This window comes from Rhodnius prolixus, unplaced genomic scaffold (assembly GCF_049639745.1).
Source record: "Rhodnius prolixus isolate KJV_2025 unplaced genomic scaffold, Rpr scaffold_12, whole genome shotgun sequence".
NCBI lineage: Eukaryota > Metazoa > Arthropoda > Insecta > Hemiptera > Reduviidae > Rhodnius > Rhodnius prolixus.
Window position 1 is genome coordinate 4,122,752 of NW_027411635.1, and position 18,247 is coordinate 4,140,998.

Here is an 18,247-nt window from a genome sequence, read left to right on the forward strand (position 1 = left end):
TTCAGAATAATAATTTAGTTGAAAAAAAAGAGTTTATGAAAACAGTGAGACGTGTATCGAGTCAGGTTGGCAGAATCATGTGGACAGGTTTGATACGTGACCACAAAGGTTTAATATGATGTGTTCCTTACTCACTATAATCAAGTTCTATTTGCCGTTACAGTAACAATATTTATTAACATTTAATTCCGTTAGTTAGACCGTCGGTAAACCTAAAATTATTGCTTAATAAAATACTCTTAAACGATGGCAGAATCTATGCCAACTAAGAAAGATATTGAATATTTATTCAAAAAATTGCGTTCTGTCCAAACTAACAAGGTGATTAGTAGCAATCAGAGTACTACTTGCTTATGTCATAACTTTTGTATTATTATGAATAATTAGTTTTTTAATTTGGGTTGGGTTTAAATCTCCTACGTAATTATACCAAGGGTTCTGTTTTGTTTTGCTTTGCAGGTATGTTTTGATTGTACTGCGAAGAATCCAACATGGGCAAGTGTTACTTATGGAGTATTTATATGCATCGATTGCTCAGCAGTTCATAGATCTCTAGGCGTCCATCTGACCTTTGTTAGATCTACTCAACTGGATACAAATTGGACATGGATACAGTTACGACAGATGCAACTTGGAGGAAATGCTAACGCTGTAAATTTCATAATACCTTTTTCTATTCTTAACGATAATAATTAGTGTATAGCATGACAGTAATTGCTTCATCTCTTTTTTGTGTGCTCTAATAACACATTCCTTTTAGAACAGTATGCCCGTACTAAATATTCGGTTACAGTTGTATCTTTTTTATTTAATTATATTTTTTTATTAGTACTGATGTGAACTTTAGTTTTATTCTAAAATTGTCAAAAAAAATTGTTTTTATAGGAATCGTTTTTTCATCAGCATAATTGCACTACCAAGGATAGCCAGCAGAAGTATACATCAAGAGCGGCCCAGCTGTACAAGGATAAATTGCACAATGCTGCTCTCCAAGCAATTAGGATTAATGGTCCCAAGGTATTTGCATAATATTAGTTAGTCTAGTCCTACCATAAATACTGCTACAAAGAAAAATAGGTGACCAAAATGCCAGCTTAAAATGAAACAAAACTAGTTTTCATTATCATTCCTCGTACACGTTTCAACACCTTTTTCACTTAAATAGATTTTTGTTTCTTCTAATAGTTCACTCCTTACCAAACCTTAGTGGACTTGAATGATGTCTTTCTCTCAACTCAATTAATCGTTTGCTGTGCTTCTCTAGAGGTTATCTAGAGCAGTAGCAGTGAAGGTTATCTTTTTCCTACGGTGAACATTTATTCGTCAATAATTTTTTTATTGTTTCAGTACGTTTCGACCTCTAAAAGCTATTATCAGCTTGTATAAACTTTGTTTCTAATAATCCCTTTAGGAAGTGCACCATAATTTGTTATTGAGAGCATTTGTGCTCTCACAGTAACGATACCAAAAGAACGAACAGCTCGCCAAACTTGAAAATAAGTGGTTACTATACCGCCCAGAGATTGGTTAGTTTTATTTGAGGCACAAAAGTTCTTGCGAACTTAATAAAAAAAAACTTAAAAGCCTTTCTTGTGAAACATACACCTCATGAGAGTCTCATTGTCATGAGAGTTTCTTATCTACCGATCTACCATAGCTGTTATGACATTTTCTGAGCTAACTGTACTGTAAAAGAGAGCTCCCACTGTTCCTGTTAATGGTACGATTGACAAACCCAGGACCATGTCCTCTTTCAAACATCTGTGGAACTGATTTGTCCACGTTGTGAAGAAACAAGCAGCATGGAGTTATCATTGTCACCTTTTCGCTGTAAGAGATTGAGTAAAAATTAAATTAAAAAGGCTAACTGGCATTTAGAGCTTTACTATAAAGGTACAAAGTGCAACTAACAGTACCTTGTGTACAATACGTCTGGAATCCTTTTGTTAAATTTGTGTACTAGTACTTATGTAAGGCTAAGCTGCTGTTAGTATGTTAGTGAAATTGCAGATTATTAGTATGTTGTTTCGTTTTCAAATATAGATTCAGTTCGACCATGATTGTGATTCTCATCCTGCAAGCCGAGATAAAGGAGATTTTGATTTCTTTGATGAACATTCTCAGGATTCTAATAATTTGAAAGAGGTAAACTTACTATGAGTTATAATTTGAAAAATGTGCTGTGAAACCCAATAACTGAAAATTTATACTGAAAATAACCTAAACTTATCCAATTTTCTGTAATCTTAGAAATTGTTTATTAAATAAAGTAAAGTAAAGTAATCGCCTATTTTTTCAGGCGGGGCTTAACGTCCAACTACCAATTAGGTGTCGTGGACGGAGGCTACTAGCAAACATACTTTACTGTAAATTTCTTTTATTAACCATTAAATAAAATCCAAGGCCTAAGACCGGGAATCGAACCCAGTATCACAATGCATATTAGCTTCGCAGGTCTCGCCTCTAACCGCTCGGCTACCGTGGCGCTTTAGTTTACTAAATAATCTGCATGCCATAAAAATTGTACCACCGTAGAGCAGTAAAGTTAAGGCTTGACATGTATAGCTTACTACCTTAACCAAAGTGGTAAGTTATTTCCGCTAAGAGAAATGACAAATATCTTAATAATGTCACCAGGATTGCATTTCCTTTGTTAGATGTTTTGGCATGCTTTGAAAGAGGTGATCCCTGTCCTCATGTGGCTTGCTGAAGGTGACGACGCAACTCCTAAGTTATTTTCAGATTGAAGGGAACGCCTTGTCTTTTTGAAACAATATCACGACCCTTTTTTCAGCTCTAGCAAAAGAGCATCCGAGAAAGTGCAGTGAGATGAGGTAGAAGATAAAGCAAATTAAAAAAAAACTGATAGCGTTGTGTCGTTTATTTTCCATGAAAATTGATTTAGCTGGGTTCTGGGGAAGCTTGAACTTTGTACTTAACTGAAAAGTGTCTTTTAAAACTTGTATACTCTTAATGATTTTAAGAGAAGTAACGTTATATAAGTATGAGAACGTAATTAAAATAATAACAAAGCATCCAAAAATGTTGTGGAATGCTTCAAATCAGAAATTCACTTCAACTTAGTATAATTTGCGAACTCACAGAATGTACAGAACATTTAATTATTGTTTTTAATTTAAGGCGCGTCAAAATTTTAGATCATTGGCATTCGGAGCTTTTTTCTGTGCGTTACCGGCCTCCGGACAGTGATCTCTCGTTAACACTGTCCATCACCGGACTGTGTGTTATAAGAAGCTCCTAGTAACAGAAAATCTAAGGGCAGTTGGCAACTACCAGCAGCTGGATTCGAACCTCGGGTCTCTGCGTGTGAATCCAGCACTGAGCTAGTCCCTTCTATTGTATTCAATTTAAAACTAAATTTATTATGTCTGTTGTTTATGGAACAAAATATTTTTATAAAATGTTTCTGACCTGTAGGCAAATGGAATAACATCGTGGACCGATTAAATAATACTAAGCTAATTTATAAGAGATTTATGTTTTAGAATGTACATAATCCCAACAATAATTTTTCGAGCGTTACTGGAGGAGTCACTGCTGCTGCGACTTCTCAGTCGTCCACTGCATCACAACCGAAACATATTATAGGCAGCAGAAAAGCGAACCCCAAAAGAACTGGTGTAAGTATTTTACTATTATTTAATCAGTCCCCACTCATTTTGTATGAAAGTTATGTTTTTTTTTTTAAGAACAAACAAACTTAAAGACAAGTGATATATTACTATCACCAAATCCTAATACTGCAGTTATCAGTTAATGCAGTTAATACTGCTGTAGTATTAGTCAGTTATTATTCGTAGTAATAATCGTTAATTCATATTTGTTCATTACGTTCTGAATATCAGCAATAAGTTCATTAACGTATGTAGTTATATATTTGTTTGTGTGTGAACGTATGTACAAATGAATGGAGGAGAGGAAAGAAATAATAACTCCAAACCTGACGCGAAGATACGTAGTGCTACGTTTTAGGATTGGATGCGACTACTTCCAAAGGATCTTATAGATGATGGAGTGGTCGATTTTTCTATACGCTCGATCTTCTATAAGCAGTTAAACTGAGTAAAGCTACCATTAGATATTCAGCAAGTCGCGGGGCCAACGGCTCGTCATTATCTTTGGTATTTGCCTGGGAGTGAGTTTGAGATGATTTGGATGGAGGGCGAGATAGGCGAATGTGATGCTTATTACGTCAGAATTTGGCGGGGACGGGATTAAATTCACGTTGAAGACGGGAGCACAGATAATGACTAAGACGTTTCGATTAAAGGGTTTGGATTATATTGACATTAGAACGTTTAGCAGTTCAGCACAGTTCTAGTTCTTAGTCCAAACAGAAGCAAGAGTAAGTGAGAGTTATGTTGTTTTTTGTAGAGTGGAATGAGAGAGCTTTTGTCAAGAAGTGTAAAGCGTTGTTTGAAAGAGAGATTTGTTAATACCGGAAGTATTTATATTTTATTGTAATGCATTTGACCAATTGCAGATTGGATGTAGAAAGGGCGGTGGACTTGGTGCTCAGAAGATCACAACTAATTTCGCAGATATTGAAAAGGAAGCCCAGCAGGCGGGTGAGATGAAAGAAGAAGCCAATCGATCAATCTCGCCAACACCTGAAACAGAGAGTGAACAGGTACTAGATCTTGTGACGATTTTGCGAGAACTAAATTTCCATGTGAAATATTTTGCGAAATATTAGGAAATTGCTGTTTTCATTTGGTATTCTATTATTACATTTTATAGATAGCGTCCTTGAGATTGGTGTATGAAGATTTAAGTTTAAGGCAAAAACAAGAAGAAGTTAAAATAAAGGCAGTGGACGCCCTGAAAGCAAAACAAATGGAACGGTTAGGAATGGGATTCACTGGAAGAAGGTTTGTTTCCATAGTTCCACCATTTACACAGTTCCCTTCTCGTATGAAGTTGGGGTTACCACTTGTAGCAGCATCAGTTCACGTATAAAATAAAAACGTTCATGGCTTTTTGAATTTTTTTCCACTCATGTAATATATTACTTACTCATGTTTTTTGTAAGAGCTGATGTTGCAATCAAGTCATATTTTCATTTTTGAGTTTTCAGCAATACATGTTTTGAAAAAAATTGAGTGCGTTAACAGAATATTTCAATTACTATTGCTCAAAGAACCATAAATTTTTATTCTGATGAAATCGTTGTTTCCGAGTTTGACTTAATCTTTAAGCATAAATTCGTCAATCGGATAAGCAACTTATTTTTAGATTGATAACAAAGACCACAAGTTTTATTCGAAACATTTTCCCCAGAAAATTCTATTATAGGCACTTAAGAGGGATTGGGTCGACGTCTTTTTATTGTTTTTTTTTTTTTTTTTGTATAATATACCGTCTTATTACTTATGTACAAGGAGGGCTTAATGTGTTGCTGAAATTCCGAGTTGAAAGAAAGTTCATCAACTGAAAAAACCTCTTTACACTATGGATTTAAATTTTTTTGAGATTTTCTTGAAAGTAGCCCATGGGTTTTTTTGTAAAATTCCTTTACACATGTAATTGTGTACGAATATTTAATTGTTTATAATTTTATAATTATTTATATAAGCATATTTTTGCTTAATTATTTTCCTAGAACACTCTTTTAAGAGCAGTTCTTTAGGAAGGGTTAAGGCTGACTTCGCTGAGCGCGTTATCGGCAATTTATTGTTCTTAAGAAAAAATAGTTTTACAAATTTGTCTGTGGCTACTGTAATAGTGTAATAAATCAAAGTGTAAGGGGGCCGCACTTCTATTTGTTAGTCGGAGGAAATCCATATAAGTGCTCTTGGTGTCGATCGAACACATTCTTGAGGAATCTAGCAATCTGTAAGAGTAGCGAGATAGAATAGGACTGCCTATTAGTGTAGAAGACTAGTTCGGCCAAGGTTTAAATTTCAGGCCAAATTATTTATGTGCTGTAATAAGTTAATATTATTTTAGAATTTAGATTTATGCTTGAAAAGAATTTAGCTTAGGTAGATTTTGGTTTATCGGGGAGCAAGAATATCGAGTATTCCACTCCAAAAGTTGTAGCTGTTATGCTCCATTTTTATTAGAGTAAGTGCTTGTGAGTGTGATGGTTATTCAGAATAAATTACAATAATTTGGATTAGAGTTTAAATAAATTGCGTTTTTATTATTAACATGACGATGTTATACACATTTTATTGTTTAATAGAAATCTAATGAATGAAAGTGGTCAACATAAGGGTCTGTGACATCTTCTAAAAAATATTAATGAAAAGTTAATGCAGTAAAATTACTTGAAAGTTATCAATGAAATGTAGATGGAATGTTGGGTACTTGCTGATTTTTGTACCTTTTGTCGTTTAATCAACCCTCATACTTAACTTACAAAGCTAAGTTTTTTTTTTAAGGAGTTAGAATAATGTTAACCCTTGTATGCGTATATTTATTGGAATGTATGTGTGTAAATGCTGAGTTCGAAATAAGGGAACAACACATCAACTTGATGCCTAAAGCAACTTTAAAGGCGCTAATGATTGTTTAACACTTGATGCCCCGGAAAAAAAAATCAATAAATATAATTAAAATTGGCGCTAATAATAGCAGTTGTAGCGCTAAAAAAAAAATAAAATACAAAAAAGTTGTGTGAGATTTTTACACCATATTCTATGTGTGTTTTAGTGAAGTTTCACATTCTGCTCTTAGTGATATGAAGACAATTCAACAAGAGAATGTTTCAAAGCAGAAAACAGAACGGGATGATGATGATTTTTTCGAGTTAGATTTCAGTTTGTCTTCAAATCTCACTTCTGAATTTCTGTAAGTATTTATTCCTTGTTGTAATTTTTCACTGTATGGGGTTTATAAAAATGATGGTAGAAAAAATAAGATTTTTTAAAATTATATTCTTTGCATTTGTTGTTATATTCAAAATAGGTTGGAAGCGAAAACCCTAGTGCCCCACATCACTCACTACTTTGGTGGGTTTATTAAATTTTCTTCCACATAAAAAGTGCAGTGAAGATAATAATTCCATAATTCATGGAAAGTTCATGAGAAACGTGTACGTGATGAATTACTCCTTTGCACGTAGTTGCAGAGTTCTCTGCAAAAATTGGGAAAGGCATTTGCATAAGCTTTGTTTTTCCTCAAGTGCTGCTTGGCCACGATTCAGCCATTAATCATACTAATATGCGTAATATAGGGAAGGGATTAGCTATAAGGTTAGCATACTGGACTCACACGCGGAGGTCCCGGATTCGAATCCAGCAGCTGACCCTTAGATTTTCTCTTCCTAGGAGCTTCTTACAGCTCACTGTCCGGTGATGGACAGTGTTGTCTGTAACGAGAGAACACTGTCCGGAGGCGGCAGTGCACTGGAAAAAGCTCCGGGCGCTAATAACCTCAGTTGTTGATGCGCCAAAAAAAAAAAATATGCGTAATAATAGCTACGGTTTTTATTTTAAAAATTCACTAACTGATTGAAGATGTGCGTATAAGCACTGTTGAGTCAAGAAGGATTAATATCTTGTAAACATCAGACTTTGCATGTGGATTTTAAAAATTAATGGATTTTTTTCTGTTAGCAATGCAATGGTTATTGTGGGACCCTTGGTTATAATGTCCTGAAATTTATTATTGTTATTGACATAGACATAGACATAGACATAGATTTTATTGTTTTTTGAGATTACAATATCTCCTAACAAGGAGTTGATAGTGAATACAATAATATTTATATAAATAAGAAAATAGTAACATTACAAACTTGTATTGAATTAAAAGGAACAGAAATAAATTTAATAAACAAAATCACCAACTTCTGGTGGAACTATTTAACAGATCAATGCACAAGACAATATAGTGTGGTCGAAGGTCAAACTACAAACACTATTCATTCAAAATAAAAGCTCTTACTTTCAGTGCTGAGACTGTATAATAATACACATTATTCAAGTGCTCCAAATCAGAAATACATAAAATTTTTTCCAAATTACCCAGCTCATCTAACGATCTATCAATATATTTAGTTAAGTATTTTTTACGGCAGCTACTATATATTGGACAATTTAACAAGAAATGAATTAAATTTTCAGGTTTCTGAAGATTACAAATTGTACAATTTTCCCCTGTTTCAAGTGTATACAAATTTCCTTTAAAAAATAATTTAAATCGGTTCTCATTTGATATCCTTAATTGGCTTAATATTCTGCGTTTACTTAAATTACAATGAATTTGCAAATAACTTTCTTTAAAGCCTAGGGCACTTATGCATCTATACATTTTGTTATAGTTAGAATTAAGAACAGATTCTACATCTTTACTAACATGGTGGTTTACATATTTTTCCACTAAGTTAGGTAATTCTTTGCGTATTATATCTGGATTTTCATAATTTATGATATGTATCATTCCAACCTTGGACAATTTCTCTTTTAATTGTGTGTACCAATTATAGTGTATTTTATTGCCTGACCATTTATCTAGAGCTTTCAACCTTTGAATACAAATTTTAGGTAATCTGGACGAGTCCATTTCCATTACTCTGCACAGCCATGTAACCATACGCTTAACAATTTTTATTTCAATATTATTGTGACCACTTTCCAATCTTACAAAATGGTTAGGTGTGTTTCTTGGCCAGTGATATAAAGACTTATAAAATCTCAATGGCACTACTTCCAATTTATGACAATATAAAGGTGCCCAAACTTCTGCCGAATATAACACCGTCGACTCTACCATGGAATTACATAAAGTCATCTCAGTGGCCCAATTATTGCTGCGCGTTTTATTTAAAATACTTCGGGTATTAGCTGAGGCAAGCATACCTTTTTTAACAAAAAATTCTGAATTTTTCAGAAATCTACCCGACGAATTGAACAAAACACCAAGATAGCAGTATTTATCCAAAATTTTAATTTCTTTATTGGTATACATTAACGGCCTAGTGTGTTTATTTCTACCTCGTTTGAAAACTACAGCGTTGGATTTATCCAAGTTAACTTCGAGTTCATGGTTCTCACAGTATTGCTCAAGTAGATGTAATTTCTTTTGCGCTTCTACTATTGTATTTGACAGAATGACCAAATCGTCGGCAAATAGAAGGGCGTTTAAATCGGTTAACTCATTAATAGCGATACCGCTAGTGCCATCCGTCTTAAGGCACTTAACTATATCATGGATGAACAACGAGAAAAGTAATGGAGAAATAACATCACCCTGTAATATTCCCTTAGTTAATTCTATCTCTTGATTTTCAAGTTTAATTTTAGATTTACTATAAATATTTTTTATTAAATTTATCATTTTTACACTTACACCAATCTGTGCTAACTTCTGAAACAGTACAGTGTGATTGACGGTGTCGAAAGCCCGTTTAAAATCTACAAAGATGGCAACGAGCGATCTTTTATCAAGTCTAAGGCTTATGTTTATTGCCGAACTGAGCACGAATATATTGTCGGTGCATCCCCTATTACTTCTGAATCCATTCTGTTCTTCCGGTAGTATATTGTTCTTTTCTGACCAATTCATTAGCCTCTGAGCAAGGATGCTCGTAAAAAGTTTCGTGATAGTATTTATTAGAGCAATACCTCGATAGTTTGCAGGATTTTCTTTATCACCCTTCTTGTGTATGAAATGCATTGTAATTTCGACCCATTTGTCCGGGATCTCCCCGTAATTAAAAACAGTATTAAAAAGATTAAGCAAGTAGTGTTCCCAGTTAGCGGGTAGGATTTTATATGCCTCATACGGAACAGTGTCAATACCTGGTGCTTTCCCTTTATTACACTTCAACACGGCAGTCTGTAGTTCTTCTAGTGAGATATCCGTATCAAGCTCGCGTACCGAAAATAACCCTGGACAAACAATTTTCAAATCCTCTCTGGGAGGGTATAGAGCCCTATAAAAAGCAATTATTTTCCAAGGGAACTGGCTCTCTCTTACCTTTAATCCTTCTGACTCGGTTTATTGCCTCCCAAAAATCCTTGCAATTTTTAACATTTGCCAACTGTTCCAGATATTGTTTATAAAACAACTTCTTAGTATTTTTTACACATTTTTTATAAAAATTTTTGCAGTCATAATATTCTTTTAGCAAAATTGGTGAAAAATTATTTCTTTTACAGTTTCTAAAACTAACTTTAACTCTTTTTTTTGCCTCTTTACATTCTACATTAAACCACACATTTTTCGTTTGGTAAATATTGTAATTATTTGCCGGTGCAAAAAATTTTATTTCAAGTAATTGTAATTGAGTTGCAGTTTCTTCAATTGCTTCAATAATGTTATTATACAATAGGTCAGGAACATTAGAGTTAAAATAAATTTTATCTGATTGGTTTAATCGATTAGAAAACTCCACCGATCTCCCCCCATCTAAAGAATATACCTTTCTCGCCGTTCGTCTACCCTTATTATTTTCACCTTTATCCAGGATAATCCCGTATAGGCTCAAAGAACACGGAAGGTGACAAGAATTCTCTATTATGTCGATAATCTCGAAATTTTTTATACTTGCAGCCAATGGGTAAGTCAGCCAAACAGTATCTACCACACTAGCACCGTTGTTAGTGAAACACGTAAAAACACCAGATCCATCATTTTTAGATCTCCCGTTTGCTACAAATAAACCGTGCTCTTCCATTAGTTCGCATAATTTTCTCCCTCTAACATTGACTACCCCATCCAAGGAATTTCTCACTGCCGACAAATTTATATCCTCAAATAATTCTTCGTCCATTTGGTTTAAAATCCCTATACGTGCGTTCCAATCCCCTCCAATAACAATTTTATCACAAATTACATCATTCCCCAACTCTAACAACATTTCGTCTAATAATTGCAAACAAACATCATTATTTAAATCCGGTTTTAAATATACATTACCTACAATGATTGAAAATAAATCTGATTTTACATGTAATATTAGCCATAAATTTGTAGCACTTATTATTTTAATTTCCTGTTTTGGCCTTTTTCTAATAAAAATTAAAATACCTCCACTAGCTCTACCTTTTTGTTTATCTTTAATTGCGTCTGAATGAAAAATTAAATACTGGTCCAGCCAGGGAGGAATACTGACAGGGACACTAGTTAGAAATGTTTCTGAGAGGGCTATTATATCGTGATTTAATAAACTATTTTTTGTATCTAAATTCAAGCTAAAAATATTATTATAACCTTCAATATTCCAATATAGAATATTATAGCCAATATTACTTAACTTTACAGTACTAATGTTGACTTCGCTATTGATTCTTGGAAGTTCCTTCTCTGGTAGGGTGCTCTTCTCCGGGTCGATCTGATGTTGTTGGGCGTCGAAAAAGCCTATCCACTGTAGATGTCGTTCTAATCTTCCTCTTTTTTGTTATCTTGGTTGAGACATCACTCCTCTCCGACTGATCCGTATCCAAATCCTCTATATCAGTAACTTCCGCTTCCTGTGAAACATCCCCTAACAAACTTCTCAAGTCTTCAGAGGTATTTATTATAATTGCAGGAGAGTTTTCAGATTTCCTAACCATTAGATTATTGTTTCGAAACCACACGAACTTGATATTATTTTTTATTTTTAATTCTCTTGCTTCTTTATAAAGTTTTGCATATTCAGGTGACATGAATTCTGAGACAAATATTTTTTTATTAGGTTTAATGTTTAAAGTTTGCTCAGTGTATAATTCTTTTAGTTTTATTAATCTCATGAATTCTTTTTTATCACTTTCCTTGACAAACTTTAAGACGATTGGTGGTATCCGATCCGTATTTCGTATTCTCAAACGATAGCAATGATCAATAAAATCCTTCTCAATTTTAAATTCAATAGCTGCACAAATAGTTTCAACAATTAGACCAATGTTTTCATTTTGGAGAAGCGGAATATTAACTATTTTAATAGCATTATATTTAATAGATTGTTGTAATTGATTTACTTTACCTTTCAAAATTTTGTTCTCATTTTTTAGTGCAGTGTTTTCTTTTCGAATTTTCTGGCACAGAGCGTTATTTTTATTAATTTTTTCCTTAATTTCTTCGAATATAGTTATCGTATTATCTTGGGATATTTTAACGGTGTTTGAAACAGTTCTACTTTCTTCCCTAACTTTTCCCATTTCTTCTTTAATATGTTCTAATTCATCATTAATGCGATCCAATTTGGCCAAAATCAATTCAGAAGTATGGTCACTCCCACCACCAGTAGCAGTATAATCCCCACTACTACGGTCCATGTTTACATTACCAGCTACCTGGTGAGACATACTGATAAAGTTTATCAAAATAATTCTGTAATAAACTAGTTGTTTTTGTGAATAACTATTTGCATTTATCAAATATTGCAAATTAAACTACACCAGTCTGTAGGAAATCACAAACCACAACACTTTCACTAATTTTTTCTATGAAAAAACACTTTTTACTGGGTAAATTAACCAATAAAGCAAGAGCTAACTAAAAGACGTCTTTACTGTATGAAAGTTCACCATCAACTCATTATTGTTATTGACATAATGTTATTAATGAAAAATATTGAAATTTTTTAAAAATTAAAAATTGTTTTTCTAATTCCAGGAATTCAAGAAATTCATCAGAATCCAAGAATATTACTTCTTTGTTTGGAGTACGAAAAGAACCGAAAAGTACTTCATTCAGTGATGATATTTCACAGAAAATTGAAAGGAAACGGGTTACCGTACCTGGTATTGCTAGTAGCAATGAAGCCCAAAAAAAATTTGGTTCTGCGAAATCAATTTCTTCTGATCAGTTTTTTTCAGATAATTCTGATAGTGCCGTATGTTTTATTTTTATTCATTTTATGAAAAAAAATTAAAGTAATAAAACTTTTGTTTTTTTTTAATATTGTTTATAATGGTGTATTTTTTTTTGTAGTGGGAACGCAGTGCCAATCTTTCAAGGTTTGAGGGATCATCAAGTATTTCGTCTGCAGATTACTTTAATCGTAATGAAAGTATGGGACGACATTCAGGTGCTTCAGGAAGTCTAATACCTGGTAATTTAATCAATGCACCAGATCTGGATGATGTGCGTGAGAGTGTAAGGCAAGGTGTGACTAAAGTAGCTGGTCGACTTTCATCACTTGCTAATGGTGTCATGTCTACTATTCAGGTCTGTTTTTTTGCTTTTCTGTTAGTCTTTATTAAGCGATCCAACTCTTAACTCTAGTACCATGCTACGTAACTAACATTACAGCCTATTATATTTTAAAACTATTGTCACTGTGTCAAATTTCTAGAAACCGAATTACCATTTTTTTGTGATGTATTAATGTATTGGTAACTGACCGGTTTTTAACTAAGTTCAATGAACTTTAAAACCTGTGTTTTTTATGTTCCCTTCAAATAATTCAATTTTATTATTATTTTTTTAGCGCTTTATGTTAGAATATATTATTAATTTTGTCTCCAACAAAAAAACAAAGGGTCTGTTGCGTTTTCTGAGTCCATGCAAAGGGAAAGATGCCCTAGATGAGTTTCTGCTTGGCTTGATTTCAAAACTTTAATACTGTCAATTCGATTTTTTTTTTTTAATGCTGCAGTCAATAAGATTAAATATAGTGAGTGATTTAAATTCCCTAATTTAATGTTTCCTCTTAGGATGTACACAAATCTGAAAGAGAAAAACCATGTTAATATGAAAGATCCTATTATTCATTTCTTCCTGGTGAGCAATATGTAAAAAAATATTCGCAATGTAAAGGTAAAGCGTGGGTACAATATCTTTTTTTGAAAAGGGTGATTGGTATTAAATTAAAATGTTAGAAGGTTAATAATAGTAAAACAAGAATAATCAAATAATGTCTACAAATAAAAATAGAAAATATTGATATTAAATTAAAATATAAGAAGATTAATTGTAAAACAAGAGTAATCAAGGGAAAAATTAATGTCTACAAATAAAGTAGAGGATTTAATAAGAGATTACCATTAGGAATTCCATGTAACTTTAAGGTAACATACGCTAATTGCATAGAAACAGAGTTAGAGGAATTCTGCACATGTAGAGAATAATTAGAAAGCGGTTGAGAAAGCGTATGAAAATAAATAAGAAACTGCTTGAAGTGAAGAAATTAAGAGAGACGTGAACTTAAAGAAAGAGTCCTGGAGGAAGTATTTAACATCATAAAACTAAATGTATTATGAATCATGTGAAGAACAAGTTAAAATGAAGTAGAAAAAAAAGCTTTTTGGGAAGAATTCGGAAGTACGGTTAAAAAAAAAGCAATACTAAGCTCCTTCATTAATAAGGAATTTAAACATTTAAAACAAAACAAAAAATGCTGAGTGTGAAATTTATAAAGAATAAACTGGGAAATATAAATGTAACGTCAGGGAGAAGAATTTGAAAATATTAAAGAGAAACAATATTACCACGTAAAACGATAATGATTGCATAAATGAATCAGAACTTTGTTTGCGCTAAATGAGGATTATTTAGGCATCCCGGAATCGCAGATGAATCTTTTATTGAAATAGAGAAAAATACGATTATTCTTGATCAAAAGGAAATTACTGACAATGGCAAAGACCTTCTGTCAAGAAAACAGGTTCAAAACATTAAATTGTTCAATGTCATCAATTAACGAAAACTAATTGATATAATGTAACAATTATAAAACAGTTCTTTCAAGAAAAATTGAAATCTTTGGACAGGTTAATAGACACAAAAATTAAAAAGCAATGGGAAGTATAAACAAATAAAAAAGTTCTTAGCCAAAATATTAATACATCAAAACTTAAAGAGAAAAAGATAAACAGGAAGTTTATAATTAATAATTAGATTGATGGATAAGATGAATTAGTGGCCCATGTTCTAACATATAAATTATATTTATAAATATCAGAATTTATTGTTGCATTGATATTATTGTCTCTACCTCCCGTTTTTCTACAGACATTCATGGCTACATGTCAGTGTAATGTCCCATTTGTTTTTCTTGATCATGCGACTCTTGCTTGCTAAACGTCAAAACAACGTTTTTGCAAAGAAGTCCTGGAAGAAACATTGACATCATTTTATTCTTAGGATCGCGATAATTTACTTTACTCTACGCCCTATGAATGTCTACGTAGACCTCCAATGTTGGTTCTTTTTCCTCCCTGTCTGAAAAATGTAGAATACAACGCTTTATTTACATTAAAAAAAAAATGAAAATCATTTTTAAAGTATATTTAGGCTGGTATCATATATCCTCGCCTAGAATTGCTTTCGTTAAAAGAACAATTGATATTTTTCAAGCCAACTCCAACATATTAATATTATTACAATCTCTACTTTTTAAAAATCATTTTTATTTTTATTATTTACTCTTTTCATATAATTAATAATAAATCAAACGGGGAAAAAAGTAACTTCACAATAAATAGCTTAATATGGGATCCACCGAGCTAATTAAATTCCTGAACAATGTATGATCTATTTTATATTTATACGCTGAAAGGTGATGTTTCCATTTTTAATCATTCAATGCATTAATCAGCTTCCTTCGCTTTAAATTCTTCTAACCAAAGTATCCAATTCGGACAGACTCCTAAATAATGGTAAAGATCCTCTTATCACATTCATATTGAATGAAGTGCATTTTCTCCAATCCTCATTGCGCGCAACATTATAATTTAAATAAATTAACTGGCCACCCAACTTAAAAATAACTTTCATCAAATTCACATTATTACCATCATGAGGTGAAGATTGAATTCTAAATATGTGATATAATTAGAATTATACAGTAGAGAGAATAAGTTTAAAAAAAAAAAGTAAATTCAGTTTTTCCACCTCCCTCTCGCGTAACACGTCTAACTTCTTGGAGAGAGGTATCTCATTTCTATTAATCAATCTGCTAGAGGTAATATTCAAAGCAAATTTAGCGTGATTTAACTTTTCAATAATTTTTTTTTCGTCCTGTTAATATACGTATATAATATAATATTGTATAATCGTGTATCCTTAGCGAAAGTTGCCAGATGTAGAGGCAGCTTATTGTAATCCAACTAACAATTTAATCTGTGCTTTTTCATCCTCTTATTTAGTTTAACATACACAAGAGACATTGAAAGTAACAGAAGTTGATGAGTTGAAATAATATATTGCTTTCCTAAATATTAATTATTAATGTAAATTTTTATTAGCTAATATGTACTTGTATTTGCAGGAAAAGTATGGTGGTTACTGACAATTAATTTACGAGCGATCACAGTTCATTTAGAAATATTTGTATATTGTATAGACTAAATTATTATATAATTCACAAATCAATAAAAATTTTCTTCGTCTTTTATTTATTTTTATTTTTTCAGTTAGATTATTTTTATAATACACCAGTTACTGGATACAGTACATAACAGATGTACTATAATTGCCCCTCTTCGCCCAAAAAAAACTCTTAAAATTGTTAAAATTATTTGTACAGACTTTATTAAATAATGTTTGACTTAAATAATGTATAAAATAATTAAAGGAAGCTTGTACTAAATAGCGAGTTTGCTAACAGTTGTCAATCCGTTCTTCCTTTTATTTATCCTCTTTTTGTTGAATTTCTTCTAGAGATACAATTAAAAAAAAAAAAAATGAATGAGATGGACCAGTCATATGTACATCATAGCTGTAATATATTATATATCAACTTTATTTTTATTTTTTTTTTTTGTAATGTTAAGATTGTGTTATGATGATTTTAAATATGTTCGTATAATGTGCAATAAAAATCTGAGTGTTATCTGAGTTCCAAGAATTGCATCAGCCAAAAGAAAACAAAGTTTTAGAGCGTTGAAAAGTTTGGAGTTTATTGAATACCAGCAATAATAAATAATTCTTCATTCATATAAATTTAATTTTATGAAGTATTAGGTAAAGCATCTTGCATTTGCTGTACATTCTCTCACGGGACACACATCGCTTTTAAATTATCGGGCTACTGAGGGCATCCTAAGTGCTTCTAGATGTTGACTATTTGAGGCTAGTTGGAGAGATCCCAGGTTCAAACTCAGTTGCGCTATCATTAGAGTTAGTATTCTTAGAAGCCTCAACAGCTCATCTAATGATGAACAGTAGCGAGAGAACACTACCTTGAGGCTGGCATTGAAGAAAAACACTCGGGAGCTGACGACAAATATTGACGCAACTTAAACTTGAAAAATAAACAGAGCCAGTCAACTAAGCACCATTTCTTGGCTAAGGAATTAAAATTAGCAACAGTTTTTTCTTTTTTCTCTATTCTTAATTTTTAGGTTGCCTTTAACGGCAATAACTGTACAACTCGGGTAGTATTTCTCGAAAACTATTGGATCTGTGTTGTTACAAAAAAAAACCTCTTAAAACAGGATCATTTTTTTAAAAATTATAAATTTTATCTTTTTTAGAAAAAGAGAAAAAAAGGAAGTATTTTTTTTTTTCAACGTTACGCTTCTTCGTGCAGTTTTTGACGATACTTGAGCTTTGTCTGTTTTGGACTGATGCAAGTTCTTTGTTTTTGGCAGGACGTAATAATTTTTATTTTAAATGTTTTATGCAAGTTTTAACTTTGAATACAATTTTAAAAGAAGCAGTTACATTGGAGCATACATATAGGATGAAAAGTTACAACTTGTATGAAGTAATTGATATAAAAGATTATTAATTTAACAACAAAAAAACATTCTAAGCATATTTATTTAATGTTCGTATTATGTAGATATGAAAATAAAGAATTTTTAAGGCTCACTTATTCCATTATCTATTTTAATTTAATCCAACGTTTCTAAACTTCTTTTTCTCCTTAAAACATTAAAAATATAGCTTAAAAATTAAATTTCTTCTACAAGAAATTATGTATAAGAAATATTATAAATTATATTATTATTATCATCATTATTATTATTATTATTATAAATGAAATTATTAAAAAAGGAGAAATTATTGCTGTTACTCAAAATATAATTTTTACTGTATCATGTTTTGAGATCTCGTTTGCGAGAAAAGATGTTTTTGGAACACAATTTTTTATAGTTCGCTTCTGTTATTATTGATCCTTTATATATATATATATATATATATATATATATATATATATAAAAATCATTAGTCAGAATCACTGATCAAGGGAATTAAAAACAATGTACCCCAACTGCTGAGTGAAATGGGATGTAATCTTGTTTTCACAGTTATTAATTGAAATATATTAGTTCGCATTCTCAATTATGAAATCTTGTTTTAATAACATAACTGAATGGATTTTAGATTAAAAATCTTTAAT

General features: G+C 31.9%; 1 protein-coding gene across 1 annotated transcript; it reads left to right on the forward strand.

Moving 5' to 3' along the window:
- Nucleotides 1-77: 77 nt before the first annotated feature.
- ArfGAP3 (ADP-ribosylation factor GTPase activating protein 3) lies at nt 78-16,489 on the forward strand. The gene is made up of 11 exons (XM_074143289.1): nt 78-321; nt 460-651; nt 886-1,017; nt 2,044-2,145; nt 3,507-3,641; nt 4,505-4,651; nt 4,762-4,892; nt 6,679-6,816; nt 12,571-12,790; nt 12,889-13,125; nt 16,169-16,489. The coding sequence occupies exons 1-11, from the start codon at nt 247-249 to the stop codon at nt 16,187-16,189; spliced, it is 1,530 nt and encodes a 509-aa protein (XP_073999390.1). The 5' UTR covers nt 78-246; the 3' UTR covers nt 16,190-16,489.
- Nucleotides 16,490-18,247: the final 1,758 nt, after the last annotated feature.